The sequence below is a fragment of the Nerophis ophidion genome, linkage group LG11 (genome assembly GCF_033978795.1).
Source record: "Nerophis ophidion isolate RoL-2023_Sa linkage group LG11, RoL_Noph_v1.0, whole genome shotgun sequence".
Classification (NCBI taxonomy): Eukaryota; Metazoa; Chordata; class Actinopteri; order Syngnathiformes; family Syngnathidae; genus Nerophis; species Nerophis ophidion.
The window spans coordinates 17,444,433-17,463,282 of NC_084621.1; the positions used below are offsets into that span (position 1 = coordinate 17,444,433).

At 39.3% G+C, this 18,850-nt stretch overlaps 1 protein-coding gene across 1 annotated transcript in view; it reads right to left on the reverse strand.

Moving 5' to 3' along the window:
* LOC133561711 (sodium- and chloride-dependent transporter XTRP3-like) overlaps positions 1 to 5,677 on the reverse strand; it is a 36,024-nt gene extending 30,347 nt beyond the window's left edge. The window contains exon 1 of the mRNA XM_061915181.1: positions 5,505 to 5,677. Coding sequence (XP_061771165.1) covers positions 5,505 to 5,628 — 124 coding nt within the window. The 5' untranslated portion in view covers positions 5,629 to 5,677. The remainder of the gene's footprint in view (positions 1 to 5,504) is intronic.
* Positions 5,678 to 18,850: the final 13,173 nt, after the last annotated feature.

Here is an 18,850-nt window from a genome sequence, read left to right on the forward strand (position 1 = left end):
CCATTACTGCTGAAAGGTACATACAGGTTGTGGAGCAATCCAAGCAACGTTATCATGGACGCCCCTGCTTATTTCAGCAAGACAAGTGTTACAACAGCATGGCTTCGTAAAAAAAGAGTGCGGGTACTTTCCTGGCCCGCCTGCAGTCCAGACATGTCTACCATCAAAAATGTGTGGCGCATTATGAAGCGAAAAATACAACAACGGAGACCCCGGACTGTTGAACGACTGAAACTGTACATAAAACAAGAATGGGAAAGAATTCCACTTTCAAAGCTTCAACAATTAGTTTCCTCAGTTCCCAAACGTTTATTGAGTGTTGTTAAAAGAAAAGGTGATGTAACACAGTGGTGAACATGCCCTTTCCCAACTACTTTGGCACGTGTTGCAGCCATGAAATTCTAAGTTAATTATTAGATGCAAAAAAAAATTAAGTTTATGAGTTAGAACATCAAATATGTTGTCTTTGTAGTGCATTCAACTGAATATGGGTTGAAAAGGATTTGCATATCATTGTATTCTGTTTATATTTACATCTAACACAATTTCCCAACTCATATGGAAACGGGGTTTGTAAACACATCCCTACTCTTACGTGTGTGTGTGTGTGTGTGTGTGTGTGTGTGTGTGTGTGTGTGTGTGTGTGTGTGTGTGTGTGTGTGTGTGTGTGCGTGTGCGTGTGCGTGCGCGTGTGTGTGATGTTTACAACACATTATTGAGGTTTAGAGCTGACTTCAACTTTGATAAGAATAGTTTAGAAATTTACGAGCAACCTGACTGATACGGTTGCCAAATGTCTGATACTGAATCACTCAAATCTCAACTGGGGACGCTCATTTCCACCACCTTTTATGAGCTGACTTATGGATCTACTAAAACATTTTAATCATTAGGAACTTCAACTTGATTCTTTGGATGGACAGTACAAATTACACTATTACATAAATAATAAACAAATACATATCCATGTTAGTATTACATGAATAATAAACATATAAATGTATATGATAGTATTGCGTAAATAATAAACAAATAAATATCCATGATACTATTACAGGTCATTCTTTAACGGCCCCACGGCACATTTTAAAAATACAATTGAAAAAAAAGTTTAAAAAATACATAAAGTGGTATAAAAGCACAAACAGGTGAAACCTAACAAGAAATTGTTGCAATGCTTTAATAACACAAAGCTGCCAAGCAGGCTGTTTCTCTTTTTACAAAATAATAATGAATCAAAATCAATGTCATTTTGAATTATTGACCTATTCAAGGCTTCAATTACGTCTCATTAAATATTCCACTTTGAGATATTTTTGGGGGGAAAATGTTGCGTCTTTTGTGTTTTGCCATATAAAAAAAATGTGCTGTTTTTTTTAAAGAAGGGCCTAAAACGAACAAACAAAACATAAACAAAAATAAAACTTAAAATTGACGGATGTATCTAAAGTTGATCTCGAGATTATTGTGCTAAAAGTAAACAGTTAAAAAAAACATATATAATTAATTTTTTAACACTTTAATGAGAAGGACACTTTTGGATCCCCAATTATTTTAGTGTGATTTGTTTCTAAGTGTCATTGCTCAAAAAATAATAATGAATCAAAATCCAAAATTAAGGCTCCAATTATTATATAATCTTAAATATTCCACCTGAAAAAGTTATTAGATGAAAATATTGCATATTTTTTCCTTCTTTTTTTCTAATGTTGATCTAGAGCAGGGGTCGGGAACCTTTTTGGCTGCGAGAGCCAACAAGCCAAATATTTTAAAATGTATTTACATAAGAGCCAAATAATATTTTTTTAACACTGAACACAATTAAGTAAGACCAACATTTCTACAGTATAATAAGTCTCTTATTCTTTGTAATAGTATTGTTATTCTGAAGCTAACTGTGTGTGTGGGGGGGTGGCCTGCGGACCTGCAGCGAAGCGGGGTGTTTCCAGGATCGGCCTCAAAATCAGTGACAGGTGCGTAGATGGCCCCTAGTTATCTAATCACCTGCCACTCTGTTATAAGCAGCAGCCAGGAGGAGGGACAGGGTTGGAGCTAGAGCCAGAGCACGAGCGAGGGCGAAAGAGAAAAAGACAATTGCTGGAAAGCAACTGAGAGACTTATTGAAAAATAAAGCAATATTGCAACCCTGAAACAGGCTCTCATGTTGGTGCTTGGTGGTCTGAAGAACCCCCAGGAGGGCAAGCCCCACAATAACCAATAATAAATACATAACTTCTTACCATCAACACAACTTGCATAATAATAAAAATAATAATACTGATTAATGACACATTTTTAATATTTTTTTTGACCAAAACCCTTTGTGGTCCCCGGGGATCATAACTGAGTAGAGGCCTAAATGTATATTTTATATACATATATTGTATTGGTTTTTAAAATTAAAATTAAAAAAATGGCCCCCCGCTTGCTTTGATTTTTCAGTGTGCGGCCCTCAGTGGAAAAAGTTTGGACACCCCTGTATTACATAAATAATCATTTTTAAAAAATTGACAATGTAATATTTATGTTGTTTGATTGTTTTCCATGTATTTAATATATAGTTGTAATGATATTGTTATATTCATGTTACATTGTGTTATGTTTATACAATGTTATAATCATGCATGTTTATATTGTTGATTTTGTTATACGTATGTTACTTTGTCATCAGACATTTGAATGATTGATCTATTCGGGAGATGTTGATATTCTTCCTGCACATTTAATCAAGTCCTTGTCATTTCCCGCACAATAAATGTGTCATCAAACATGTTTGAAATGAAAAATAGAAACATTCAAGTCTTGACTTGGATCATTTCATCAAAATATCATGTGTTGCCTAAATATGGCTTTTCTTGCCATTCCTGCTCTGATCACCAAGCACAGGGGTGTCCAAAGTGCGGCCCGGGGGCCCATTTGCGGCCCTCGGGTATATTTTTAGCGGCCCTAAGCACATTCTAAAAATACGATTAAAAAAAATAAAAAACAGAAAAAGTGGTATAAAAGAGTAAACGGGTGAAATGTGACAAGAAAATGTTGCAATGTTTACTCTAATAACACAAAAGCTGCCATTCAGGCTGTTATTTCCTTTAAAAATATAATAATTAATCAAAATCAATGTCACATTAAATATTCCACTTTGAGATATTTTGGGGGGAAAATGTTGCATATTTTGTGTTTGCCATATAAAAAACAAAGTTATTTTTTTCTCTAAAGAAGGGCCTAATAAGAACAAACAAAAAACATAAACAACAATAAAAGTTATGATTGACAGATGGATCTGAAGTTGGTCTCTAGACGATTGTGTTTAAAGTAAACAGTACAACAAAAAAAAGTTTTTTTATTTTTAATAAGTAAGACCCTTTTCAATCTCCAATAATTTTAGTGTGATTTTTTTTGTGTGTGTGTGTGTCATTGCTAAAAAAAAAAAAATAACAAATTGAAATCAATGGTGTTACGTGTTGACATTTTTAAGGCTCCAATTGTTCTATAATCTCAAATATTCCACTTTAAAATTCCATTGGGGGAAACTATTGCATATTTTGTGTTTTTTTTTCCCATAACAAAACTTTTCTTTGGAAAAAAAGGGCATTCAACTTAAATCTTAAAAAACGTTATATTGACAGATAGACCTAATGTTGATCTAGAGCAGGGGTCAGCAACCTTTTTGAACCCAAGAGCTACTTCTTGGGTACTGATTAATGCGAAGGGCTACCAGTTTGATACACACTTAAATAAATTGCCAGAAATAGCCAATAAATAATAATAAATAAATCTATATATATAAAAAAAATGGGTATTTCTGTCTGTCATTCTGTCTTACATTTTTTTTCCTTTTATGGAAAGTTTTTTGTAGAGAATAAATGATGAAAAAAACTTAATTGAACGGTTTAAAAGAGGAGAAAACACAAAAAAAAATGACAATTAAATTTTGAAACATAATTTATCTTCAATTTCGACTCTTTAAAATTTAAAATTCAACCGAAAAAATGAAGAAAAAAACTAGCTAATTCGAATCCATCCATCCATCCATTTTCTACCGCTTATTCCCTTTTGGGGTAGCGGGGGGCGCTGGCGCCTATCTCAGCTACAATCGGGCGGAAGGCGGGGTACACCCTGGACAAGTCGCCATCTCATCGCAGGGCCAACATTTTTGGAAAAAAATAAAAAAAATAATTTATGGAACATCATTAGTAATTTTTCCTGATTAAGATTAATTTTAGAATTTTGATGACATGTTTCAAATAGGTTAAAATCCAATCTGCACTTTGTTAGAATATATAACAAATTGGACCAAGCTATATTTCTAACAAAGACAAATCATTATTTCTTCTAGATTTTCCAGAACAAAAATTTTAAAAGAAATTCAAAACACTTTGAAATAAGATTTAAATTTGATTCTACAGATTTTCTAAATTTGCCAGAATATTATTTTTGAATTTTAATCATAAGTTTGAATAAATATTTCACAAATATTCTTTGTCGAAAAAACAGAAGCTAAAATGAAGAATTAAATTAAAAAGTATTTGTTATTCTTTACAATAAAAAAAATATTTGAACATTGATTTAAATTGTCAGGAAAGAAGAGGAAGGAATTTAAAAGGTAAAAAGGTATATGTGTTTAAAAATCCTAAAATCATTTTTAAGTTTGTATTTTCTCTCTAAAATTGTCTTTAGAGCGGTATAGCTCGGTTGGTAGAGTGGCCGTGCCAGCAACTTGAGGGTTGCAGGTTCGATTCCCACTTCCGCCATCCTAGTTACTGCCGTTGTGTCCTTGGGCAAGACACTTTACCCACGTGCTCCCAGTGCCACCCACACTGGTTTAAATGTAACTTAGATATTGGCTTTCACTTTGTAAAGCGCTTTGAGTCTCTACAGAAAAGCGCTATATAAATATAATTCACTTCACTTCACTTCTGAAAGTTATAAGAAGCAAAGTAAAAAAAATAATGAATTTATTTAAACAAGTGAAGACCAAGTCTTCAAAATATTTTCTTGGATTTTCAAATTCTATTTGAGTTTTGTCTCTCTTAGAATTAAAAATGTCGAGCAAAGCGAGACCAGCTTGCTAGTAAATAAGAAAAATAGAGGCAGCTCACTGGTAAGTGCTGCTATTTGAGCTATTTTTAGAACAGGCCAGCAGGCGACTCATCTGGTCCTTATGGGTCACCAACGCGGTGATCCCTGATCTAGAGATTTAAACCTTGAATAACAACAATACAAAATAATGACACATTTTGAATATATGTATGACCAAAATCCTTTGGGGTCCCCGGGATCAAGCCTGAATGTATATTTTTACACATATATTGTATTGGTTTTTGAAATAAAAACATATCAAAATGGACCCCGCTTGCTTTGATTTTTCAGTGTGCGGCCCTCAGTGGAAAAAGTTTGGACACCCCTGACCATCTTTCACTGATGGATGAAAAGTTGCTGTCCGATCCACACCTGACCCTTCCACTGACCATCACCCATGGCTGCCCGGGTAAGTTGTATCTTACCTCCCCCGTGCATCTGGCACAGGTAGGGGAAGCGCCAGACGTTCCCGAGTCCCACGGCGTAGGAGACGCAGGCCAGCACGAACTGCAGAGGACTGTCCCAGTTGGGGCGAGCATCTTCGCCCATCTTTGCTGGCAGGAAAACGAGGTCAAGATGTCACTCAGTCTTTCATAAAGCATGCAGAGCAGCAGATGAAGGTGTCTCCTGACTGCTGGCAGCTTTTTACTGCAAGATTGGAACTTGGACATTGGCAGTGGGCGGGGCTTCTATTGTGTAATATGTTGTGTTTGTCCATCATGATATCACACACACACACACACACACACTTATGTGTGTCATGACTTAGGGCAGGTAGTGTCCAAAGTGCGGCCCGGGGGCCATTTGCGGCCCCCAGCTAATCGTTTACCGGCCCGCCACACATTCTGCAAAACTTGCAAAATTGATAGTATTGCAAAAATAAAAAATAAAATGTTTAAAAAAAAAGTGGAATGAGGTGAAATCTAATGAGAAAAAGTGGCAATGTTGACACAAAGCTGCCATGCAGGCAGTTTTTTTTTGTTCCTGTTGTCTTTATTTTATTTTATTTTTTTCCATTGCTCCCAAAAAAAAAAAAAATACGGCATAGCTCGGTTGGTAGAGTGGCCGTGCCAGCAACTTGAGGGTTGCAGGTTCGATTCCCGCTTCCGCCATCCTAGTCACTGCCGTTGTGTCCTTGGGCAAGACACTTTACCCACCTGCTCCCAGTGCCACCCACACTGGTTTAAATGTAACTTAGATATTGGGTTTCACTATGTAAAGCGCTTTGAGTCACTAGAGAAAAGCGCTATATAAATATAATTCACTTCACTTCACTTCACACTGCGATGAGGTGGCGACTTGTCCAGGGTGTACGCCGCCTTCCACCCGATTGTAGCTGAGATAGGCACCGGCGCCGCCCGCTACCCCAAAAAACTGATAAAAATGTATGACTTTATGAGTGGGGAACCTTTCGGATCTCAAATATATTTTGTGGGATTTTGTTTAACTTTTCAATGTGATTACTCAAAAATATTAAATAATTAAAATCAATGGTGTTGTGCATTATTGATCCTATCTATCTATCTATCTATCTATCTATCTATCTATCTATCTATCTATCTATCTATCTATCTATCTATCTATCTATCTATCTATCTATCTATCTATCTATCTATCTATCCATCCATTCATCCATCCACCCATCCATCTAAATACTGCATATTTTAGTTTTACTATAAAAAACAAAGTTGTCTTTGACAGAAAATGCATAATACCTTTTTTTTTTTACTTTATATCAACCTCATGTTGATATAAAGATTTACTGTAAGCATTAAATTTTAAAAAAATAATAATAATTTGACTTATTTTTAACATTTTAGTGACTGAGACCCTCTATGCTCCCCAGGACCCCTAAGGATTAAAAAAATAAAAAAAAGACACTGCGATGAGGTGGCGACTTGTCCAGGGTGTACCCCGCCTTCCACCCGATTGTAGCTGAGATAGGCACCATCGCCGCCCGCCACCCCAAAAGGGAATACGCGGTAGAAAATGAATGGAAGGGGGGAAAAAATCGATGTCATAATGAATTATTACTTAAAAATTATCACTTTAAAATCTTTTATGTGGAAAAAATATTGCATATGGTGTGTGGTTGCCGTATACAAAACATCAAAGTTTTGACAAAAGAGCATAAAACAAACAAAATAATAGTTCAAACTTAAAATCGACAGATATATGGGAAGTTGATCTTGAAATTTAAGTGTTAAAAGTAAAAAAAATAATAAAATGCATCACTTTATGAGTGGGGAACCTTTCGGATCTCAAATATATTTAGTAGGATTTTATTGAACTTTTCACTGTGATTACTCAAAAATATTAAATGATTAAAATCAATGGTGTCCTGCATTATTGATCTTTGAGGGCTTTAATTGCTAAATAAAGGAACTCTCCTGAAGGAATCAATAAAGTACTATTTATACATCTAAATACTGCATATTTCAGTTTTACTATAAAAAAACTGACAGAAAAGGCATAATACATTTTTTTTTAACTTTATATCAACCTTAAGTTGATATAAAGATTTACTGTAAGCATTAAATTAAAAAAATAATAATAATTTGACTTATTTTTAACATTTTAGTAACTGAGACCCTCTATGCTCCCCAGGACCCCTAAGGAGTAAAAAAATAAAAAAAGACACTGCGATGAGGTGGCGACTTGTCCAGGGTGTACCCCGCCTTCCACCCGATTGTAGCTGAGATAGGCACCGGCGCCGCCCGCCACCCCAAAAAGGGAATATGCGGTAGAAATGGATGGATGGAGAAAAAAAATCTATGTTATAATGAATTATTACTTAAAAATTATCCCTTTAAAATGTTTTATGTGGAAAAAATATTGCATGTGTTGTGTGGTTGCCGTATACAAAACATCAAAGTTTTGACAAAAGAGCATAAAACAAACAAAATAATAGTTCAAACTTAAAATCGACAGATATATCGGAAGTTGATCTTGAAATTTAAGTGTTAAAAGTAAAAAATAATAATAAAATGCATCACTTTATGAGTGGGGAACCTTTTGGATCTCAAATATATTTAGTAGGATTTTTTGGAACTTTTCACTGTGATTACTCAAAAATATCAAATGATTAAAATCAATGGTGTCCTGCATTATTGATCTTTGAGGGCTTTAATTGCTAAATAAAGGAACTCTCCTGAAGGAATCAATAAAGTACTATTTATATATCTAAATACTGCATATTTCAGTTTTACTATAAAAAACTGACAGAAAAGGCATAATAACTTTTTTTTTTACTTTATATCAACCTCAAGTTGATATAAAGATTTACTGTAAGCATTAAATAAAAAAAAATAATAATAATTTGACTTATTTTTAACATTTTAGTGACTGAGACCCTCTATGCTCCCCAGGACCCCTAAGGAGTAAAAAAATAAAAAAAGACACTGCGATGAGGTGGCGACTTGTCCAGGGTGTACCCCGCCTTCCACCCAATTGTAGCTGAGATAGGCACCGGCGCCGCCCGCCACCCCAAAAAGGGAATATGCGGTAGAAATGGATGGATGGAAAAAAAAAATCTATGTTATAATGAATTATTACTTAAAAATTATCCCTTTAAAATGTTTTATGTGGAAAAAATATTGCATATGGTGTGTGGTTGCCGTATACAAAACATCAAAGTTTTGACAAAAGAGCATAAAACAAACAAAATAATAGTTCAAACTTAAAATCGACAGATATATCGGAAGTTGTTCTTGAAATTTAAGTGTTAAAAGTAAAAAAAATAATAAAATGCATCACTTTATGAGTGGGGAACCTTTTGGATCTCAAACATATTTAGTAGGATTTTATTGAACTTTTCACTGTGATTACTCAAAAATATTAAATGATTAAAATCAATGGTGTCCTGCATTATTGATCTTTGAGGGCTTTAATTGCTAAATAAAGGAACTCTCCTGAAGGAATCAATAAAGTACAATTTATATATCTAAATACTGCATATGTCAGTTTTACTATAAAAAAAACTGACAGAAAATGCATAATACCTTTTTTTTTTAACTTTATATCAACCTCATGTTGATATAAAGATTTACTGTAAGCATTACATTTTAAAAAAAAAATAATAATTTGACTTATTTTTAACATTTTAGTGATTGAGACCCTCTATGCTCCCCAGGACCCCTAAGGATTAAAAAAATAAAAAAAGACACTGCGATGAGGTGGCGACTTGTCCAGGGTGTACCCCGCCTTCCACCCGATTGTAGCTGAGATAGGCACCATCGCCGCCCGTCACCCCAAAAGGGAATACGCGGTAGAAAATGAATGGAAGGGGGGAAAAAATCGATGTTATAATGAATTATTACTTAAAAATTATCACTTTAAAATCTTTTATGTGGAAAAAATATTGCATATGGTGTGTGGTTGCCGTATAAAAACATCAAAGTTTTGACAAAAGAGCATAAAACAAACAAAATAATAGTTCAAACTTAAAATCGACAGATATATGGGAAGTTGATCTTGAAATTTAAGTGTTAAAAGTAAAAAAAATAATAAAATGCATCACTTTATGAGTGGGGAACCTTTCGGATCTAAAATATATTTAGTAGGATTTTATTGAACTTTTCACTGTGATTACTCAAAAATATTAAATGATTAAAATCAATGGTGTCCTGCATTATTGATCTTTGAGGGCTTTAATTGCTAAATAAAGGAACTCTCCTGAAGGAATCAATAAAGTACTATTTATATATCTAAATACTGCATATTTCAGTTTTACTATAAAAAAAACTGACAGAAAAGGCATAATACATTTTTTTTTTAACTTTATATCAACCTTAAGTTGATATAAAGATTTACTGTAAGCATTAAATTAAAAAAAATAACAATAAGTTGACTTATTTTTAACATTTTAGTAACTGAGACCCTCTATGCTCCCCAGGACCCCTAAGGAGTAAAAAAAAAAAAAAATCCATACAGTACATTTTGTTATGGTTTGAAAATGAAAATGATCAAAAATGGTCCCCGCATGCTCAAACTTTTTCTGTGTGCGGCCCTCTGTGGAAAAAGTTTGGACACCCCTGACTTAGGGATCACAACTTTCTTCAAGAAACTCTTCCACACACTCGTAGATCAAACAAATGTTGTTTCCAATCCCAACTGGATGACAAAAAGTTAAGGGACCATGGACAAATAATCACAAAAAGTTAAAGGCCTACTGAAATGAGATGTTCCTATTCAAACGGGGATAGCAGGTCCATTCTATGTGTCATACTTGATCATTTCGCGATATTGCCATATTTTTGCTGAAAGGATTTAGTAGAGAACATCCACGATAAAGTTCGCAACGTTTGGTCGCTAATAAAAAAGCCTTGCCTGACGATGACATCACAAGGGTGAGAGCTCCTCACGTCCTCACATTGTTTACAATGTGAGCCTCCAGCAGCAAGAGCTATTCGGACCGAGAAAGCGACAATTTCCCCATTAATTTGAGCGAGAATGAAAGATTCGTGGATGAGGAAATTTAGAGTGAAGGACTAGAAAAGAAAAAAAAATAAAATTAAAAGAAAAAAAAAGGCGATTGCATTGGGAGCGATTCAGATGTTTTTAGACACATTTACTAGGATAATTCTGGGAAATCTCTTATCTTTCTATTGTGTTGCTAGTGTTTTAGTGAGTTAAATAGTACCTGATATTCGGAGGGGTGTGTCCACAGGAAACTCCGCGGGAAATATAAAATTGTAATTTGGTAAACTAAAGCGGCCGTATTGGCATGTGTTGCAATGTTAATATTTCATCATTGATATATAAACTATCAGACTGCGTGGTCGCTAGTAGTGGCTTTCAGTAGGCCTTAAAGGACAAATAATCACAAAAAGTTAAGGGACCGTGGAGCAAGTGCATTGGAACAAAGCAAGAAGTCACCTCGTGTTGTGAGTCATCAGAGTTTATTTATATTTCGATTGAAGTTGTGTTTCAGCACCACTGTATTGTGTCTCCTTGGTTGCCATGGTTTTAAGTCATGTTCACCTGCCTCTGATTACTGTTCACCTGTTCCCGGGCACTAATCAGAGAGCTACTTAGTGTCAGGCTTATCCTTGACGGTTTGGTTTGGTTTTAGTTGTTCCTCTGTGTATGTCTTTGTTTCCTGTCAGCGCTTTTAAATTGGTCAGTTCCTGCTTTTCTCCCTGAGCGCTGTTTCCATTCAGCTGCGTTTGATTGGCACCTAGTCACACCTGGTGTCAATCAGCCCACTCCTATTTAAACCTGGATTATTGTCTTCATGACTTGTCGTCGTCTTATGCCGTGAACTGCTTTCTGTTTCCAGTTCTCCCTGGTTCCTCGTCGCTTGTGAGCTGTTCCTTGGTTCGATTCTTGTTCCTGCTACCTGTCTCCTGTTTTTCCGGTTTGTGTTTTGCCTTCTCCATTTTTATATTTTTTGGACATTAAATGATGTTTTCTTGCTCAATGCCTGCCACCATCTCTGCATCTTGGGGTCCGTCAAAAATCCTACCTGACACTTACCAATAGCCCTGCCTTTTCGCCTTACTCAATCTGCTTCTTTTGTTTGCTTCCACACAAAAAGTCTATCCTTTGTTTTCCTGAGCTAAGCTTTGCCTTATGATTTCTTTGTTAGCTCCCTGTGCTTAGTTTCTGTGAAGTGAAGTGAATTATATTTATATAGCGCTTTTTCTCTAGTGACTCAAAGCGCTTTGCAGAGTGAAACCCAATATCTAAGTTACATTTAAAGCAGTGTGGGTGGCATTGGGAGCAGGTGGGTAAAGTGTCTTGCCCAAGGACACAACGGCAGTGACTAGGATGGCGGAAGCGGGGATCGAACCCGGAATCCTCAAGTTGCCGGCACGGCCGCTCTACCAACCGAACTATACTGTGATTTATAGGATGAATCACTGTCTTCCCTGCACTTTTGCCTCCGGAGTTCCTGCTGCAGTCTTGGAAGAACAATGGGGCATCACCATGTTCCACCTCATCCTTGTAATAAGCTGGGACCTAATCACGGACTTAAGTCTGTTGGTCACCAGGAAAACTCCAAGTTTGGTCCAAAAAGAGAAGTCAATTCTGAAGCACCTTCACCTTGCATTGTTGCTGACTGTGGAACCACAGCGCCCCCACCTGGCTGTCAAGGCACATGACACCATCTGACAGTCCAATTGATGGACGGATCTACCGTATGTCTGGAGCAGCACAAGAACTTGTTCATTCAATGTCAATCAATCAATGTTTATTTATATAGCCCTGAATCACAAGTGTCTCAAAGGGCTGCACAAACCACAACGACATCCTTGGTACAGAGCCCACAGAAGGGCAAGGGAAAAACTCACACCCAGTGGGATGTTAGTGACAGTGACAATGATGACTATGAGAAACCTTGGACAGGACCGCATACAGTATGTGGGCAACCCCCCTTCAGGGGACCGAAAGCAATGGATGTCGAGCGGGTCTAACATGATATTGTGAAAGTCCAATCCATAGTGGATCTAACATAACCGTGAGAGTCCAGTCCAAAGTGGATCCAATACAGTAGCGAGAGTCCCGTCCAAAGTGGAGCCAACAGGAAACCGTCCCAAGCGGAGGCGGCTCAGCAGCGCAGAGATGTCCCCAACCGATACACAGGTGAGCGGTCCATCCTGGATCCCGACTCTGGACAGCCAGTACTTCATCCATGGCCACCGGACCGGACCCCCTCCACAAGAGAGAGGGGGACAGAGGAGAATAAGAAAAGAAGCGGCAGATCAACTGGTCTAAAAAGGGAGTCTATTTAAAGGCTAGAGTATACAAATGAGTTTTAAGATGAGACTTAAATGCTTCTACTGAGGTAGCATCTCGAACTGTTACCGGGAAAGCATTCCAGAGTACTGGAACCCGAACGGAAAACGCTCTATAGCCCGCAGACTTTTTTTGGGCTCTGGGAATCACTAATAAGCCGGAGTCCTTTGAACGCAGATTTCTTGCCGGGACATATGGTACAATACAATCGGCAAGATAGGATGGAGCTAGACCGTGTAGTATTTTATACGTAAGTAGTAAAACCTTAAAGTCACATCTTAAGTGCACAGGAAGCCAGTGCAGGTGAGCCAATATAGGTATATATATATGTATATATGTATATACAGTATAGGCGTAGTATGATCAAACTTTCTTGTTCTTGTCAAAAATCTAGCAGCCGCATTTTGTACCAACTGTAATCGTTTAATGCTAGACATGGGGAGACCCGAAAATAATACGTTACAGTAATCGAGACGAGACCCAGTCGGATGTCAGTGACAGTGACAATGATGACTATGAGAAACCTTGGACAGGACCGCATACAGTGGTGGGCAACCCCCCCTCAGGGGACCGAAAGCAATGGATGTCGAGCGGGTCTAACATGATATTGTGAAAGTCCAATCCATAGTGGATCTAACATAACCGTGAGAGTCCAGTCCAAAGTGGATCCAATACAGTAGCGAGAGTCCCGTCCAAAGTGGAGCCAGCAGGAAACCGTCCCAAGCGGAGGCGGATCAGCAGCGCAGAGATTTCCCCAACCGATACACAGGCGAGCGGTCCATCCTGGGTCCCGACTCTGGACAGCCAGTACTTCATCCATGGCCACCGGACCGGACCCCCTCCTCAAGGGAGAGGGGGACAGAGGAGAAAAAGAAAATAAACGGCAGATCAACTAGTCTAAAAAGGGAGTCTATTTAAAGGCTAGAGTATACAAATTAGTTTTAAGGTGAGACTTAAATGCTTCTACTGAGGTAACATCTCGAACTGTTACCGGGAAAGCATTCCAGAGTACTGGAACCCGAACGGAAAACGCTTTATAGCCCGCAGACTTTTTTTGGGCTGTGGGAATCACTAATAAGCCGGAGTCCTTTGAACGCAGATTTCTTGCCGGCACATATGGTACAATACAATCGGCAAGATGGGCTGGAGCTAGACCGTGTAGTATATTATACGTAAGTAGTAAAACCTTGAAGTCACATCTTAGGAAGCCAGTGCAGGTGAGCCAGTATAGGTATATATATATATGTATATATGTATATAAAGGTATATACAGTATAGGCGCAATATGATCAAACTTTCTTGTTCTTGTCAAAAATCTAGCAGCCGCATTTTGTACCAACTGTAATCGTTTAATGCTAGACATGGGGAGACCCGAAAATAATACGTTACAGTAATCGAGACGAGGCGTAACAAACGCAAGAATAATGATCTCATTGCCTTTGTCCACCTTTCAAAGGCATTTGACACAATGAAGAGTGACCTACAGTGGCAAGTCCTGTCCACCCAAGATGACGAGATCTAGAACCGCCTCAAGCAAGCATCAGGATAGGATAGGATTGGATAAGTCTTTATCGTCATTGCAACAAGTACAACGAAACTTTGTTTTCAGCACAAACCTGTTCAAGATTAGACAAACAAACAGTGCACAGGGTTACAGAACAAGAACGCTAATGGGTCGCCATAAGGCGCCCCGTAAAAGATGGGAAAAAGGTAAACGCTGGGGAAGGATGAGTAAAAAAAATACAATCTAGACTGGGCTCCTAAGGGGGCCCAGTCTGGAGTGGGAAAAAACCTCCATAGCAAAGCACATATACATATTACAACATACATCTCGAGATATCTAGCAACAGAGGAAAGGTAGTTCAAGGTCATGGTGGTAGGCCGCAGCTCTTCAGGCGTTGACCATCCAGTCATCACCCCTACAGGATTTGCGTCGAGGGTGTTGGGTTGGTGGGGGGGTGAATGTGTGGCGTATATTTATTTGTGGACGTGTGTGTGTGAGTAAGCCCGCAGTGTCTTTCTGTTCCGCGGCCTTGATGTATTGTGCGGTCGGTAGTCCAAAGTCAACAACAACAGGTGTGTGTCCATGAGAGACAAGAAGGGAGTTTGTTGAGCCTTCATTGCAGTGACCTTCGGGAGAGTCTCGAAGCAAGGGAAACAATCCAAGTTAGAATGATTTGTATGCGAGTGAAAAGAAAATTTGCTTTTTGCTCTAAATTGTCTATGACTGGTCCTCAAAAACTGCGGGGTTGACAGTCCGATGTAATCCACAGTTCTTCCCGCATCCTCCAATCATTTGTGGCAGCTTTTGGCTACTTTGAAGACTGCCAGCAACTTCCAATTTGTCGACAAACCAGAGCAACGCTTACTCCAATCAGCAGATGTCCTGTTGTCATAATTCCGAATAGGTGGATATCTTCAAGTCCTCGACAGAAAAGGGTCGCCAAGAAAACGCGGCCCTCCTTCTTCTCCCAAGGGTCCGTCATATGTCCAGCAACAACCGCTTCGTCACGACAGCAGGTTCCCCCAAACCCAAGATCTTGTCAATTTTGTTGAGGCCAGTTAAATAGTTCCAATGTTTAGATTTGGAGAGCAGTGCAAAAAGAGTCAACAAGAAAGTTAAAGGGGTAACATTATCACAATTTCAAAAGGGTTAAAAACAATAAAAAAATCAGTTCCCAGTGGCTTGTTGTATTTTTTTAAATTTTTTTCAAAATTTTACCGGTCTCGGAATATCCCTAAATAAAGCTTTAAAGTGCCTTATTTTCGGCTCTCTGCGAAGACACTGGCCATTTCCCTGTGACGTCACACAGTGCTGCCAATGTAAACAAACAATGGGAATAACACAGCAAGATATAGTGACATTAGCTCGGATTCAAACTCGGATTTCAGCGACTTAAGCGATTCAACAGATTACGCATGTATTGAAGCAGATGGTTGGAGTATGAAAATATTGAAGAAGAAACTGAAGCTATTGAGCGAATAGCTATTGACGCTATTCATAGCCATAGCATGGCCGAATAGCTGCGTTAGCATCGCCGGTAAAATGTGCGGACCGAACGATCAGGACTTTCGCATCTTTTGACACTGGAGCAACTTAAATCCGTCGATTAGTAAGTGTTTTTTTCGCATTAAATGTGGGTGGAAGGAAACGTAATATAGTTGCAAATGTATCTGCAGGTTATCCATACATCTCTGTACCATGTCTGCTTTAGCACCGCCGGTAAATAGCATGTTAGCATCGATTAGAGTAGCATGTTAGCATCGATTAGCTGGCAGTCAACATCAACAAAACTCACCTTTGTGATTTCGTTGACTATCGTTGCAAATGTATTTGCATGTTTTTTTTTTAGACCAGTTGATCTGCCGCTTCTTTTCTTTCTCCTATGTCCCCCCCTCCCTTGTGGAGGGGGTCCGGTCCGATGACCATGGATGAAGTACTGGCTGTCCAGAGTCGAGACCCAGGATGGACCGCTCGTCGGGACCCAGGATGGACCGCTCACCTGTATCGATTGGGGACATCTCTACGCTGCTGATCCGCCTCCGCTTGAGATGGTCTCCTGTGGACGGTACTCTCGCTGCTGTCTTGGATCCACTTTGAACTGAACTCTCGCGGCTGCGTTGGAGCCACTATCGATTGAACTTTCACAGCATCATGTTACACCCGCTCGACATCCATTGCTTTCGGTCCCCTAGAGGGGGGGGGGTTGCCCACATCTGAGGTCCTCTCCAAGGTTTCTCATAGTCAGCATTGTCACTGGCGTCCCACTGGATGGGAATTCTCCCTGCCCACTGGGTGTGAGTTTTCCTTGCCCTTTTGTGGGTTCTTCCGAGGATGTTGTAGTCGTAATGATTTGTGCAGTCCTTTGAGACATTTGTGATTTGGGGCTATATAAATAAACATTGATTGATTGATTGATTGATTGACATCTCTGTGCCATGTCTGCCTTAGCATCGCCGGTCAAATGTGGAGACACTCCCGCACATTCAATGGGGGTCTGGTGGCAGACACTTTCGCATCTTCGGGCCGGTGGTGCAACTTGAATCCCTCCCTGTTAGTGTTGTTACACCCTCCGACAACACACCGATGAGGCATGATGTCTCCAAGGTTCCAAAAATAGTTAAAAAAACGGAAAACTAACAGAGCTGAGACCCGGTGTTTGTAATGTGTTGAAAATGAAAATGGTGGGTGTGTTACCTCGGCGACGTCACGTTCTGACGTCATCGCCTCCAGCGAGATAAACAGAAAGGCGTTTAATTCGCCAAAATTCACCCATTTAGAGTTCGGAAATCGGTTAAAAAAATAGATGGTCTTTTTTCTGCACCATCAAGGTATATATTGACGCTTACATGGGTCTGCTGATAATGTTCCCCTTTAAGACAAGACCAAACAAAGAAGCAAGCAAGAGAGATAAGGGAGAGGAAAGGGGAGCGTCCACCCTCGGTGAGTGCCAGAGAGAAAGCTTCTTTTGGTCGCCTAAGGATTTTTCAGAGCAGCAACCTCAAACTCCACACCAAAATACTGGTCTACAGAGCAGTATGCATCACTGCATTACTGTACGGATGTGAGACATGGACTGTTTACAGTCTCCATCTGAGAAGCCTGGATACCTTCCTTGTAAGATGTCTCCAGAAGATCCTTGGCATCACATGGAAGGACAGAGTGCTGGAGAGGGCAGGCAGCTGCAGCGTGGAGTCCATTATGACCCAACCTCAACTCAGGTGGTTGGGGTATGTCATCCGAATGCCCAGCCATAGACTCCCACGCAGAATCCTCTATGGCAGGGGTGCCCATTATGTCGATCGCGATCGACTGGTCGATCTCGGAGGGTGTGTCAGTCGATCTCAAGCCAGGCATTAAAAAATAGACATAAAAATGAGCAATCATCAATCATACCAAGACTTCACTTTCGTCAGTTGTTTGACATTCTCGGCACCCGAGGATCTTGTGAGATGACGCTGGCTGCTGCGAGCTCATATTTAAGAAAAAAATCACTAACAGGGCGGACGCAGAGAAACACATTTTATTTCTAGAGACTCCGTACCTACAGTCAAAACTCTGAAGACCGACTGCACAGTTCCTGTCTTCACCATAAAAGACCTGTTTCATCCTGCCTGTGCTAACAAAATAAGAGTCTCAGAAAGCTAGCGTGCACAAGCTAGCAAGCTACGGAGTTTGATGCCAATGTATTTCTCCCCCGCCCTCAGCGACCGCTTTCTCACTTGCTTGCCCACCCGCACAGTCACTGACGTCACTCACCTGCTGCCAGACATTAAAGGGCCACACACATATGCTACTCTCATAACAAAGTGTTTAAAAAAGAGTATGCAAGTTGGACAAATGAGATGCCAAATCCAACCACTTTCATGTGGTATTGGACAGAAAGGAGGACTTTTTTTTTCCTCCATTTGAAAATGCGGACGTTATCAGCACCACTGTCTAATTCCAATCAATGCAAGTCATCAGAATCAAATACACCAACTTATATTCTTGTCTTCATGAAAGAAAGGAATCTGTGTGTGTTAAACATGCTTGTATTATCATTAAACACCATTAACTTGTTAACAAAAGTGTCTCTTTCATAAATAAATAAATATAAATTATAAATAGGAATGAGGTAGATCTCCTCGACTTGGTCAATTGAAAAGTAGCTCGCCTGCAGAAAAAGTGTGAGCGCCCCTGCTCTATGGTCACTTACACCTCGGCCAACGCAGTGCTGGTGGGCAGAAGAAGCGGTTGAAAGACCAAACGAAGACCACCCTGAAGAGATGCCGGATCAAGCCCTCTTCACTGGAGGAACTTGCTTCCTGCCCAGACCTCTGGCGCTCCCACTCCTCACAGGAAGGGGATTATATGGAGGAACAGCGCACACAACACCGTGCAGCAAAGTGTGCGAAGAGACACACTCGCCAAGCCACCCCTGCTCCCCTCAGAACCTCCTTCACAAGCCCGGTCTCTAACCGCATCTGTGGATCCAGGATCGGACTGTTCAGACATCAGCAGACTCACAAATAAAAGAAGATGGTCATC